General features: G+C 33.5%; 1 protein-coding gene across 1 annotated transcript; it reads left to right on the forward strand.

Moving 5' to 3' along the window:
- Positions 1–10,351: 10,351 nt before the first annotated feature.
- Positions 10,352–11,180, forward strand: LOC120092045. The gene has a single exon (XM_039050237.1). The coding sequence runs from the start codon at positions 10,513–10,515 to the stop codon at positions 11,044–11,046; it is 534 nt and encodes a 177-aa protein (XP_038906165.1). The 5' UTR covers positions 10,352–10,512; the 3' UTR covers positions 11,047–11,180.
- Positions 11,181–13,868: the final 2,688 nt, after the last annotated feature.

Here is a 13,868-nt window from a genome sequence, read left to right on the forward strand (position 1 = left end):
TTAAGTATCATGGAATAGAAAAAGAGCTATGGTTTATATGTTTCATGAGATGAAATATTAAAACTATAGATTATAAATATGTTATGATAAGTTAGTTATCATTTATATTTATAATAATATTAATTATTGGATAATTATCTATTTTTCTCTAATAACCAATTGAGTGGGAGGTTATTAGTGGTTTTATAGTAACCGTGAGATAAAAGGAAAAATATTTTCCTAATTTTAGTAAAAAGAAAAGAAAAAAACGTGTTTTTGATTTTTCCACTCTCGAAAAATTCTCAAGGAAAAGTTGTCAAGTAAATTAGATTTACTAAGCAACAGCTTGGAGTTAGCTAAATGATTGTGGAGTGTTCTTACACGACTGACACTCAACTAGAAGATGAGCTAAACGATCACATAGCTTTTGCTAGACGATCGCATAGATTTTCCTAAACGATTGGGCATCAAACTATACGATAGGTTGTTCCATCTCCCACTTGCTCAATCGTTTACACGATTGTGATTCCTCCGATTTTCTGCCTCAAACCAAGTCCACACATAGCCCGCCCTTTGGATTCTCACACCAAGAATACCAAGATAACCTTCTTGATGGTGTCATACTCAACTCAACACTTTTGAGGTTCTGTGGAGGCCGTTCGATGTGTTCGGGGTGTTCGTGACCTTGGCGATCATTGGTGATCGCTTAGTTTGATTGCATGGTGTTCGTGCTGTATGGCGGTCGTGTTGGACGAACGTTCGTGTATTGTTGTGTTGCTGTGATCTAGCGTTCGTGATCAAGGAACTTGAAGATGAGTCTATAAAGGTTTGTTAATTCTTCTCTTGATATGTAGTATAGCATGCTGTAATTTCTATTTTATGCATAACCACATGTTTCCGTTTGTGATTGTAATTGTAAGTTCATATACGATTGAAATTTGGAAAGATCCTTCCGCTGCTCATGAAAATCATCGTGTTTGATTTCCTTCAAATGGGAGTGCTATAGAATGAAAGATTATTTCTATCTCTAGAAGTACTTCTTGCTTCACTTAACAGGTTCTATCAACTTTTCTCTTTCGAGGAGTTGATTAAATTACTCGACTCTGCTTTAGCAGGTAAGCATGCTTTCAACATATGTTAAGCGAACATGGTAGCATTTTAAGATGTGATTTAAATCATAAGAGTGACCTTCCCCCTTACCTTAAGGGTTTAATGATTCATGAGAAAAGAAATGACAAATGCATGAAATATAGTAAAGAAGAGATGAACATGGTGATAATATTGAGATAGGAAAATCGTTTAAATACAAGATGTCTAAGAGATCAGTCGAGCAAATTCTACAACTCATTAATACAAAAGAAATGAAATGGATTCACGACCAATATCAATATCTTGATATGATAGATGGTGGTAAAGACCATCGGCTTGATGTGATGGATGGAGTGGTGAAAGCTCTTCTCAGGATCTTTCTCTGGTGAGCCTCCAAGAAAGGAGTGAAAATTTGGAATGGAATGTTCTCTGTGATTGTCGGCCTTTCGATCCTTTCATTTGATGCGTTGAGGCTCTATTTATAGAGCCCTGCACTATTCTACCTTAGAACTCTCACTCTGATCTACTGGTATGCCCCCAGGCGAGAGCATCGGGTGCTACGGCATAAGGCTCTTCATAAAATACTAAAACGGGTGCAGCGTCATGCTATGCACGTTTATAAATTCTGCTCTTCAGTTTTTAGGTCATATCTTTTAATCCGGGTGGCTGTTTTGGGCAATGAGTACTTGTTTTTTTTTTTTTTTTTTTTTTTGTCTTTTTGTCCTCTATCCATCTATAACATTAGTTTTAGGTTTTGAGAATATTTTTCTGTAATTGTGTTGATAGATAGCAGGTTGAGCTTTCTCATTTCAATTGGAAAATAAGAATACCCAATTCCTAGTTTTTTAGGTTTTCTCCAATTGTAACCTTGTGAGGCTTGTACTAAACTCTTAATTTTGATTGTTTCTATTTTTTCTTTGGATTCTTTTATTGTTCTTGCATGTTTATGATTACACTTCTGCATGATGATGTACGATCATTAGCTAGGCATTAAATTATAATACATGACATATAATTGTAATTTGATCCAAGGTAGCAGAAGGTTAGTTAGACTCGTGATTCATTTTCTTTGATGAAAAACATTACTTTATTGATCTAGGAAGAATCATGTTGAATGTTTAGTTAGGCGCTTGGAAATTGAACATTCATCTTAGCCTAATCCTAAGTCTTAATGCGATAGTCCAAATTAATTAGGATGCTTCTCATCTAATTAAATTGAATAATTTGATAAACTAGATTCTCACCTAGCTTTTCAAGGTGAGATGGCTAAGACAATATAGAAGTTAATCTGATGAATCTATGATCAAGCAAGCAATTGGGGATACCTCTAAAAACTAGGATATGCCGCTTTTACTTTTCTTGCAATTTACATTCGAATATTTATTTTTCTACACTTGTTTCTCAACTCATACACAAAACCCTCCATTTATCGCTTTAGCTAAAAAAAATTAACTTTGAGAAACTAATCTTCATTCTTCCCTACGAATCAACCCTGTCTTGCCACTTGTACTACTTAGTATAATAGGTAGTATTGATTGTTATAATATAAACTTCATTTGATTGTTCATTTACAGGTGACAGTAAAAGGCTACATCAAATTGGCACCATTGTCGGAAAGCCAATTAGTTTTCCAATTTGGTCGGCGAAATTCGTCACCTAATTTCAAACTAAATAAATAGGCCGTTTCTACCAAATTTTGTAGTAATGGTAGCAGGGGTCGAACTCAGGGAATCGAAGAATTTCTCTATTAAACTGCTTACAGTCCAAGGTAACTGGGAGGGGGGTTTAAGATTGGTTTGATGCAAGAAAATTTAAATTGCATAAAAATAAACGAAGCAAAGTAAAAGTTGAGATAATATATAAAGAAAGCCTAACTTGGGTTGTTATAGAATTTTCTTATTCAATATTCTCAATCATCAATTTTCATCACCTTAATTTAGTATTTGTTTACACCTAACTGAACCAATTACAAAAGTTAATTAATCATTATAATCAACTAATTAGTCCAAATTGAATTGACGAAAAGTATGTGAATTTAAATTTGTCCTAATTGCATTAAGGTCTAGTGCAACGTCAAGTTGAATATTTAATTTTCAAGTGCCTAATTAAATATTTGTTCGATCCAATCTTAGGTTGGTTAGAACAATACTTATCATTGTCAATTGCAAGCTAACCTAACCTATCGCTTCTTAGAAATCAATATATAATCATATATTACATATTTTACGTTAATCTAAAGCAATAACCATATAATTCCTAATCGTCCGACAATATGATAATATTCTATTGAATCAGAATTGGGTCTAACAAATAAAAACAAATTTGAGTTCAAATGCTCATTAGAACATGAATAGATAGAAAAATCCTAACACCCAAGCTAGATTAAGTACCTTAGCCCATAATTGACATGTCGATCAAGGAGGTAGAGTTTGGATACATGGAAGATCGGAAAGTAGAAGAAAAGTAGAGAGAAATTGAATGAAAACTGGTTGGAATTGCAGATGAAAAATCCTAGCCAGCTAATTTACTATTTAAAAATATTGTGTAGGCGCTGAGACACTAGGGTGCGGTGCTACGACATTGATGGAAATTTCACGTGCATGAGTTTCAGAGCGTTGCGACATTCTGCCTTTTCAGCATCGAGCATGGCACCATGGAGCGTTGTGGTGTCATGCCTACAGTGGTAAAATGGTCATTTTTACCTCTTTCTTCCTAGTTGATGCAATTAAGCTCTGTTTTGGCCCGTTTAAGCTTTATTTCATCACTAACACCCAACTTACCTCTTAGGTGCTCGAAACCTATAAAATCATCAAATAGACACGTACAATCTAAGAACAGCCTTGAATTAAGTAGAGTAAGATATCACATTTTCGATATAATCATTTTTAATCTTCCATATTTTTGTAAATAATATCACATACAAAGGCCTACCTTTTAATCATAAGCTACCATCTACCACACCTCAATTTTCATCCTTTATTTAATTAATTATTCTTTTTAACAATTTCGAATTCAATAATATTATTTAGGGCAAATTATAAAAACCATCTCTAAAGTATGGTGATAGTTGAAATTATATTCTTAAACTTTTAATTTTAAAAATTGAGCCATCAAACTTATATAAATGTTAAAATTGGGTCAAACTAGACCTTCAAACTTTTATAATTGTATAAATTGTAACATTTATATAAGTTTGAGGATTCAATTTTTATCATTTGTGGTACAATTGTTACAATTATTGTAAGTTTTAGGGTCCAACTTTAACATTGGTAGAAGTTTAAGGCTCCAATTTGTACGATTGAAACTTTAAGAGTGTAATTGTAACTATTGTCATATTTAGAGGAAGGTAAAAATAATGTAACTTTGCAAGAAGCCTAATTTAGGGATATTTTGGCTTTAAAAAGTCTATATGCAAATGAATGTTGGCATCAAAGAAGCAGCAAGCAAGTTGGTATCTATTGACAATAATGAAGTGTGTGAAAAAGAAAAGATGGTTTTGAGAGTCAAAAACAGTTAGCTGCAAAAAGTTGGTCCCATATTTTGAATTGAACAAATTGTCCTCCACCCTTTTCCTGTATGTCCTCTTAACACCCAGTTGGCTTCTCATAGGGTTTTCAAATTATATTGCAGTTTGTGTCAATCATTGCCAATAATGGAATTCAATCTATCATCACCATAGCAACTGCAATGCAATTGGGACACCCATGTTTTATATACAACAAATGTCTATATTTTTATTCTTGAGTTTTAATTCAAATTAAATATGAGTCAACTTTTAGTTTTATTGAAAATGTTATTAATAGAGATCTTATCCTCATTTATGTATCATAAATTCTTTTCATTTATATGAATCGAAAAGAACATAATTCAATTGACATCTGTGTCATTATCGATCCCGAAGTCGGTGTTTCGAATCCCCAATTTTATTATACTCAAAAAATAATATAGGCTTTAAATTCTCAAGTAGAATATTTCACCCTCTAAATAATATAATATATAAATGAAATGGGTTCAAGTCAAGACAATTCAAAAAATTTCTATATTATAAAGGATCTTTGGAATTTAGTTCCTGTTTATGTTTTTGAAATATTATTTATATTCATAGGGGCCGTTTGGTTGGAGAGAAAAGAGGGTGGGAATGGGAATGGGTTTACAAAGCCCATGTTTGGTTGGAGGGATTTGTTTATTTACCTTTGGAAAGGCAATTCTTAGGTATCTTTTACCCACACAAATGAAGGAACTGCATACCCATTGAGAAGTGTGGGTTTTCATTTCTTCTTCTACTTCCTATCACGATTTTCCTTCCTTCCCGCCGTGAAATCGTATAGCATTTTGTTACTCAGCGATCGTGTAACATTTGGTAAGCAATCGTGTAGCATTTGGTAAGCGATCGTATAGCATTTGGTAGGCGATCGTATAGCATTTTTTTACTCAATGATCGTGTAGCATTTGGTAAGCAATCGTGTAGCATAAGGTAAGCGATCGTATAGCATTTTGTTACTTAGCGATCATGTAGTATTTGATAAGCGATCGTGTAGCATTTGGTAAGCGATCGTGTAGCATTGGGTAGGCGATCGTATAGTGTTGGGTAGGCGATCGTATAGCATTGGGTAGCGATCATATAGCATTTTGTTACTCAGCGATCGTCCAACAGAGCTCAGCGATCGTGTAGCAGAGCTAAGCAATTTTGTAGCCGAGCTCAACGATCGTGTAGCATTTGGTAAGCGATCGTATAGCATTGGGTAGGTGATCGTATAACATTGAGTAGACGATCTTATAGCATTTTATTACTCAGTGATCGTCTAGCAGAGCTCAGCGATTGTGTAGCCGAGCTCAGCGATCGTGTAGCATTTGGTAAGCGATCGTATAACATTTGATAGGTGATCGTATAGCATTGGGTAGGCGATTGTATAACATTTTGTTACTCAGCGATCGTGTAATATTTGGTAAGTGATCGTATAGCATTTGGTATGCGATCGTATAGTATTGGGTAGGCGATCGTATAACATTTTGTTACTCAGCGATCGTGTAGATAATTTAAGCAATCATATAGTATTTTGTAAATGATCGTGTAGCGGAGCTCAGCGATCGTATAGATAATTTAAGCGATCGTGTAGATAATTTAAACGATCGTATTGTTATGAAATCGAAAATTAAAGAACACAAAAAAAGGGGAACGTAGAGATAAAGAAGATCGACACACAGATATACGTGGTTCACTATGAATTCTGAATAGGTTTTGGAGGCGTTGCCCCACCAGGGTGTGCCGCCCCTGGACCTCGGCTCGCTGACTAGTCAGCGAGACCTTCGTACTTGGTTGTTCGAAGCGCCAACAAACAGATTTCAACAAATGCTTGATAGGGACAGTCTCAATTTTTTTTTTTTTTTAATTCTCACATACTATTCCCACACATGCTATTCCCAGACATTGTTTTCTCATGCACAACCAAACATAGTCATCCTTGATTCCTAGTAATTTTATTTCCAGACATCCTTAATTCTTGACATTGAAAAAATCTCAATCCAAACAGCCCCATAGTGAAATACTAATAGTGTGCTTGGTTAATGATATAGAAACAAAAATTGAAATTAAAAAATTTAAAAAATAAAAAATAGATGATTTTAGATATGTATTTGATAATAGATTAAAAAAAAAAGATCAATTTAAACAAATATTTAAAATATATTTGATAGTATATTTACAAACCATAAAATAGTTGTAGTTATTAAATAAGTATTTTATATTAAATCTCAACAATTAATAAGTAATCTATAAATATGTCTGATGAGATAAATTTTGTAGAATTGTTATTTTACAATATCATACACTTAAAATATATTATATTATACATACTTTAATTTAATAAATATGACATGAATTTTATAATGTGAAATACTCAAAGTCCATCCTTTTAATCATTTTGTAAATTCAAAATTTGGATACTATACAAATAGAATTGTTGTTTCCAAAATTCTCACTATTTGAATTATCGGATAAAAAAATAGGTTTAAACAAATCGGTCAAACGGATATTTTGCTCCATACATTTGCTTCGAAGTGGACCTCAAAGCAAAAAAAATAGAATTTAGATTCTATATAAAAAAACACTATAATTATCTTTGTTACTTTTAGGATAATTTATCACTAAATTAGACTCATTTAGTAGAAAAATCAAACCTCTAATCTTGAAATTGATTATCAGAGTTGAACTATGCTATTTTAGTTGCTAATGTTTATACCATTTTTTTTTATAACAAATACTCAAGGAATCTAGACATTTTCAAGAAAGTCCAAGTCCAATTAGATTTGAGCTCTATTACCCATTCAAAAGGGACATTATTTGCAGCTTTAGATATGGAAATTGGAGGATTTTCTAATGTCATTTTGGTGTTGAAGTAAATGACCATGATTTGGCAGCCAATTATATTTTTTCCACAATATTGATTGCACTAATTTTTTTTAATGATTGAGCTATATTTGGCCTAATCAATTCTTAATTGGTAGTAGTTATGTTTTCTTAACCATTATCGTCCTTTAATAAAGACGGAGGAGTACCTTGAAATCATCTAATCTTGAATTATGCTGGTTGCATCAACTTATTAGAGGAGGAAGTTCACAGCTCTCAATCGCTATAGACGACGAAACTAAAAGAAGATAGAGAGTTACCATCGATGAAAATCCAATATATAGTCGTGATATATTTTTATTTGTATATTTAGGAAATTTTAGAAAATTTGTGTGTATACTTGATGCACTCATGATATGAATATACTATATAAATATAAATATAATTGGTTTATAATTATAGTATGAAAAATATATCATTTGTCTATATTAGTTATGCATAAAATATATATTTTTCAATGAATATATATACATATGAAATAAAAAATATATATACTCACTGTATAAAAGAAACATGGTCAGAATATATTTGGAGTGAAATTTCCTCAGCAATATATTCATCAAAGAGAAGGTTCTTGTCTATCAATTTGTCCAACCATTTCTAAAATGATGATTATTACATTTCTTTCACCAAGTTGAATTGTATTGTTCTTCAAATGTATTATTATTCGCACTTAATAATACATTCTCTCTTAAGTAAATGCATGACTATTCAAATATTTTAATGTGCTTCTAATTTACTTATATAATAAATACAGTTAATTGAAAAGAAAAAAATAATAATAATCACTTTTAGTATCTAAACTTTTATAAATTAGCAATTTAGTCTTCGAATTTTGGCTTGAAACGATTTAACCTATATACTTCCAATTTTGTAATATTTTAGTTCTTAAACTTTAGTATGTAACAATTTAATTATTGTAATTTCAAATTTGTAACGATTTAATTTGTATTGTAAAATTAGTGTGAAAATCTAATAAGACTTTTTATCTAAATAAATCGATAAATTAATTAAAGATTTAATATTTTTATTAAATACAAGTTTAAAGATAAAAAATAAATGATGAGAAAATGTCTTCTCCATTAAAGAACAAGGCATTTCGAAATTGTTGGCAACTTGGCACATCCTTCAAAAATAAGGGATAATTTCATAGCAAATTCCTGAGTTTTACAAGCCATATTGGAAAGATAATAATAATAATAAATAAATAAATAAGAAGTCTGGACGAATATGATTTTATAGGACCAATCAACGTCACCTATTATCCAAACTATAATTATATCCATTCAGGTAAAACAAAAAGCTCTGGACCCTTCTTTTTTTCAAGGAAAATTGAGAGATTTAGGTGATAACCATTTTGTTTTTTCTTTTTCTTTTTATTTTTTAAAATTAAATTTATGAATACTATTTACATATCTTATCTACTTTTTAACAATGTTTAGAAAATCAAATCAAATTTTGAGAACTAAAAAAATTAGCTTTTAAAAAGTTGCTTATATTTTAAAATTTGGTTAAGAATTCAACGAAAAATGTAAATAATTGTAATAGATGTGAATAAAATAGTTCTAATTTTCAAAGAAAAAAAAACCAAATAGTTATCAAAGGTCGGCTTAATTATTTTAATATTTTTACTATTAATTTGTCCTTTAACTTTTTAAATTTGAACCACAAACCTATTTAACATAAATTGTGTACGCTTTGACTACTCTATTTTAAAAAGGGTTGAAAAGAAAAATAATATTTTTTAAAGTTTCATTTTGAAAAAAAGCAAGATGTTTTTAGGTTAAGAAAAATAGCAGAATAAATTTGGATTTAATTAATTATTAAACTATAAAAACACCCCAAATAGTATTTAGAATTAATTTATTTAAAAAATCCATAAATATATTTTTGAAAAATCATAACAACTTAAATTCTATTAGTATTCAAAATATATTTTATCTAAACAAAGGAACAATCTAACTTCCTAAAAAACTAAAATGAAAAAATCTAACGGATTGAGATCATAAAAAAGAATGACTTACAGTGTGATTCTCCAAGATTAAAAAAATAAAAATAATAGTAATAAAAAAATCATTCGACATCAAAAACTGGAAAAACCCTCCATTGCAAAGTTTGTTATTTACTTCTACCCATGTTTTCAACCAAAAAAAACCAAGTTTTGAAAATTAAATTAAATTATTATTTTTTAATTGCACTAAGAATTTAAATATTTTTTAAAGAAATAAAAATAAAAACCATAACAAAGAAATGAAGAGAAAACAAACATAAAACTTTAAAACAAAAAACCAAAATTATCAAGAGAGTTTTGGAGGTTCACCAAAAATTTAGACTCATTAGTCACCGAGTGACAATTGACCGACAAAGTGAGATATCATCTCAAACGAACAACACCAAAGGAAGGAAAAAATCGATAGTACCTTCAGACAATACTGACATTCTAATCACCACCAAATCCGTCATAGGACTATATCCAAAAATGTAATTTTAAGTTCCCACCATAGAATAATCTTGAGTAGGAACAATAATTACCCCTTCATGAACAACACCAAAAATATGTTCTATGTAATTTAATCTATAATAAAACTAAGGATGAGTTTGGAATGCATTTTTAAGAGTTTAATTTAAAAAATAAGTCATTTTAGAAAATATTGAACAAATTATTTTGAAGTTTATTTTCAACCATCTTTTTAAAAAAATATTTAAATAAAAATAATTTGTTTGAAAAACACTTTTTACTGGTGCAAAAGCCCTAAATCTTACTGCCTAAATTAAACCCAACATCAAAGGACAGAAATGGAAACCAAAAGAATTCAAAAATAAAATCCAGCTTCATTCACACTCACCTTCCACTAAACCATTTCCAGCCATGAAATTCCTTTCTGAAGCCCACAATTTCTCTCTGAAATTACAACCCCATCATTTCAACAATTTCTCACTCACCTTCTTCCTCCATTCCAATTTTAACCCATTTTGATTCATTATTATATAAACCCCTTCTTCAATTTTATTTCTTCACATCACATTCCTTCATCATCATGTCCAACACTAAATGCTGTGCTGCTCGCAGAGTATGGAAAATCCTACGCCAACGCAAATTTCACACTCACCGCCGCCCCTTCCCGGTGGATTTCCGCCCCCTGCGACGGTTCATCAAGCGACTCGTTCACTCAATTTCAACCCCAACTCCAATTCCTGTCCACCCACATTATGTAGAACGTCAATTCTCTTTCAACGACACCCCCATTTTTCACCTGAAATTTCACCGCTGTCCGCCGTCTGCATCGGCGGCTCTGTTCCACTTCCCGCGGTTCTCGTGCATAAACCCCAAGGTTGAGTTTGATTACGAGTTTGAGAGCCGTGTTGTTGATGACGATGACGGTGGATGGGAGCGGTGGCGATTGGGCGGCACGTGTGGTTACGAAGAGGAGGAAGAAGAAGAAGAAGAAGAAGAAGAAGATGGGATTGATCTGAAGGCGGAGAAGTTTATAAAAATGTTTTATGAAGAAATGAAAATGCAGAGTCAGGTCTCGTATTTGCGGTTGGATGAGTTTTTTGATGATGATGAGTGAAACCATGGGATTTACTTGCACAAAAATTTGTTGTAGGAGCCGAAATTATTCGAGGAAGTCGAAATACTTGTGGTTTCGGTTGTAGTGAAGAATTTTTTGTAAAAATGTTTTGAATTTATGATCTTGTGATTAGTAAAGAGTATTCAAATTCACATTATGGTGACTTGATTGAATAAATTTTTAATCCCGAGAAATTTACACCTATTTACAAAATTAAAATGGTGTTACAATGCATTCTAAACTTTTGGTAAAATTCATATTATATTTGAGACTTCAAAAGTATAACTTCCCTACAAAATTTCAAGTCAAACGGTAATATAAAGATTTTTTTCCTTGTTTTTTTAAAGTCAAAAGCACTTTAAATTATTATTTTACGAGTGTTCTTGATTGAAAATTTTGAAAATAAATTTTATAAATGTAGATCGAAACATCAAACTAATTTAATAGTAAATTTTTTTTTTCCTACTAATGTTAAAATGAAAATTTTTTTTATTATTGGGAGCTTGTATCTATGGAAATAGAAAAGAAGAAAACAACTAGTCAAAGTTAGTGAGACTATGAGAGGCTCATTCCAGCCATTGTTTTCATATATTTTCATAAATTTTTCAAAGCTCATCATTTCTAACTAAATAAATCTTTTTGTCTCATTTCCAAAATCATTGGTGAAAAATATAAAGGTGATATAATGCACAATTGTAGATGTTAAGACGCATGGTGCAACACTTTATAAAACTAAACAAAGAACAATAGAGAATAAAAAACACATAAATTGATAACCCAATTTTTTCCCCTTTTGAATAGGTAATATAATTATACAACAACAAGGAGGATCTCACAATCCAGGATCAAGGCAACAAAGCAACAAGCATAAGCCAAGACAGGGCTCGATAGAAATAAAGCCAAACCAAACACAAAAACATCACAGTCCACCAGGGAATAAGACATAGAACAGAGAAAAAAAAAAAGAAAGCCCCACAACTGGAGCCAACAACAAAACAAAGACCAACAGCAAAAACAAAAAGAAGAAAAACATCAACCCGTCAGGAAAACTAGATAAGACCAAGAAGGTCAAGCCGCCAGGAAATAGCACGAGCACAAACTGTAGAGACAATAAGATGAAACAGAGCAGAGACTGTCCTTGGCCTGTCTCTTATACACATCTAGATGTGTATAAGAGACAGCCCCTCACCTTCTCAACCAATCCCGCGTGCCCAGCTTGTCCCTCACAGCTAACCCACCCACAGAAGGAATGATGCGGGACACCACCCCCAGACCTGTCTCTTATACACATCTAGATGTGTATAAGAGACAGACTCTACATCCCATCCTGCCACCCGATGAGTCGAACCCAACTGACGCACCACCCCCGACCACACCTCTTTCCAAACCCACACTAAAAAAATAGATGATCCCGCGACTCCAGACCTCCTCCACACAAAAGACACCCCTCACCTTCTCAACCAATCCCGCGTGCCCAGCTTGTCCCTCACAGCTAACCCACCCACAGAAGGAATGATGCGGGACACCACCCCCAGACCACAAAAGACCTGCCCAAGACACCTTAGGATGACGATGACGCAAACAATCCCACACACTAGCAATTGAAAACTACCACTCGCACTCGCCACCCAAACCTAATAATCTTCCCCCCTCACTCTAGGCCCCATTGCCTGTATAAGACCCCAGATCTCGAGCAACTCCCATGACACTATAGGCCACCTCCAACCTTCCTCACCATCCATAAACTTCGACAACCGCGCCTCCAAACTACTCTCTGTATCTCCGACCACCCTAGACCCATTTGTATCCAAAATCGCATCCCCCCCCGGAAACAAAGGGTCCCACCATACAAAGCATGACCTTCCATCGCCCATCATCAAACAAACTAGATGTTTGAATCTATCTCTACACTGCAAGATAACCCAAAAGTACCAAGACTTCCCAACCTCACACCAAACCGCCCATAAAAACTACCCACACAAAATATATGCCTCCATCCACGCCACCCATAATGAGCCCGACATAACTAAAATAAGCTAGAGCAACTTCATAATTGCAGCCTGGTTCCATGAAGCCACATGTTTCATACCCAACCCTCCCTCACCATTCAGCAAGCACACTTCATCCCAAGCCACCCGCGTACCACCCCGACTTCTCACACTGCCTTTCCATAAATAGCTCCACAACAGACGCTCAACCTCATGAGTTACACATGCAGGTAACACTAGGATACTACACCAAAACACCTGATAGGATTACAAGACAGACCTAACAAGCTACAACCTCCTCGCAAAAGAAAGGGAACGAGTCGCCCAACTCCTAATATGAGCTGTAATCCTCTGAATCAATGGCGCACAATCCACAACCCTCAATCTACCAGGCAATAAAGGTAACCTGAGATACCTAACAGGCAGCAAACCAAGGTTGAACCCCATAAACGCAACAGGATCCCCAGCAACACTAGAATCCATTCCCACTACAAACATGGAACTCTTCCCCACATTCGCAACTAACCCAGACAACTCTGCAAACTCCACCGGAACCTGGTTCACAAACTCCAGAGACACTCTTTCTATTGCACAGAAAATCATCAAACCATCAACAAAGGCCAGATGCGTCAAGCCCACACGCTCACACCGATCATGGAACTTAAACGACTTAGGAGGCTTATTTAACAACCAAGACAACATTTCCATCACCAACACAAACAAAAAGGGAGATAATAGACCCCTCCTGCCTCAACCCCTTCCTCTCCAGGAAAAACCCCTCAAGAGACCCATTAATCATCACAAAGAAAGTTGGCAAAGTAACACAAGCCCTTA

The sequence above is a fragment of the Benincasa hispida genome, chromosome 11, assembly GCF_009727055.1.
Source record: "Benincasa hispida cultivar B227 chromosome 11, ASM972705v1, whole genome shotgun sequence".
Classification (NCBI taxonomy): domain Eukaryota; kingdom Viridiplantae; phylum Streptophyta; class Magnoliopsida; order Cucurbitales; family Cucurbitaceae; genus Benincasa; species Benincasa hispida.

Coding starts and splice junctions, on each gene's coding strand:
- LOC120092045 (XM_039050237.1), top strand. CDS start 10,513: ATGTCCAACACTAAATGCTGTGCTGCTCGCAGAGTATGGAAAATCCTA.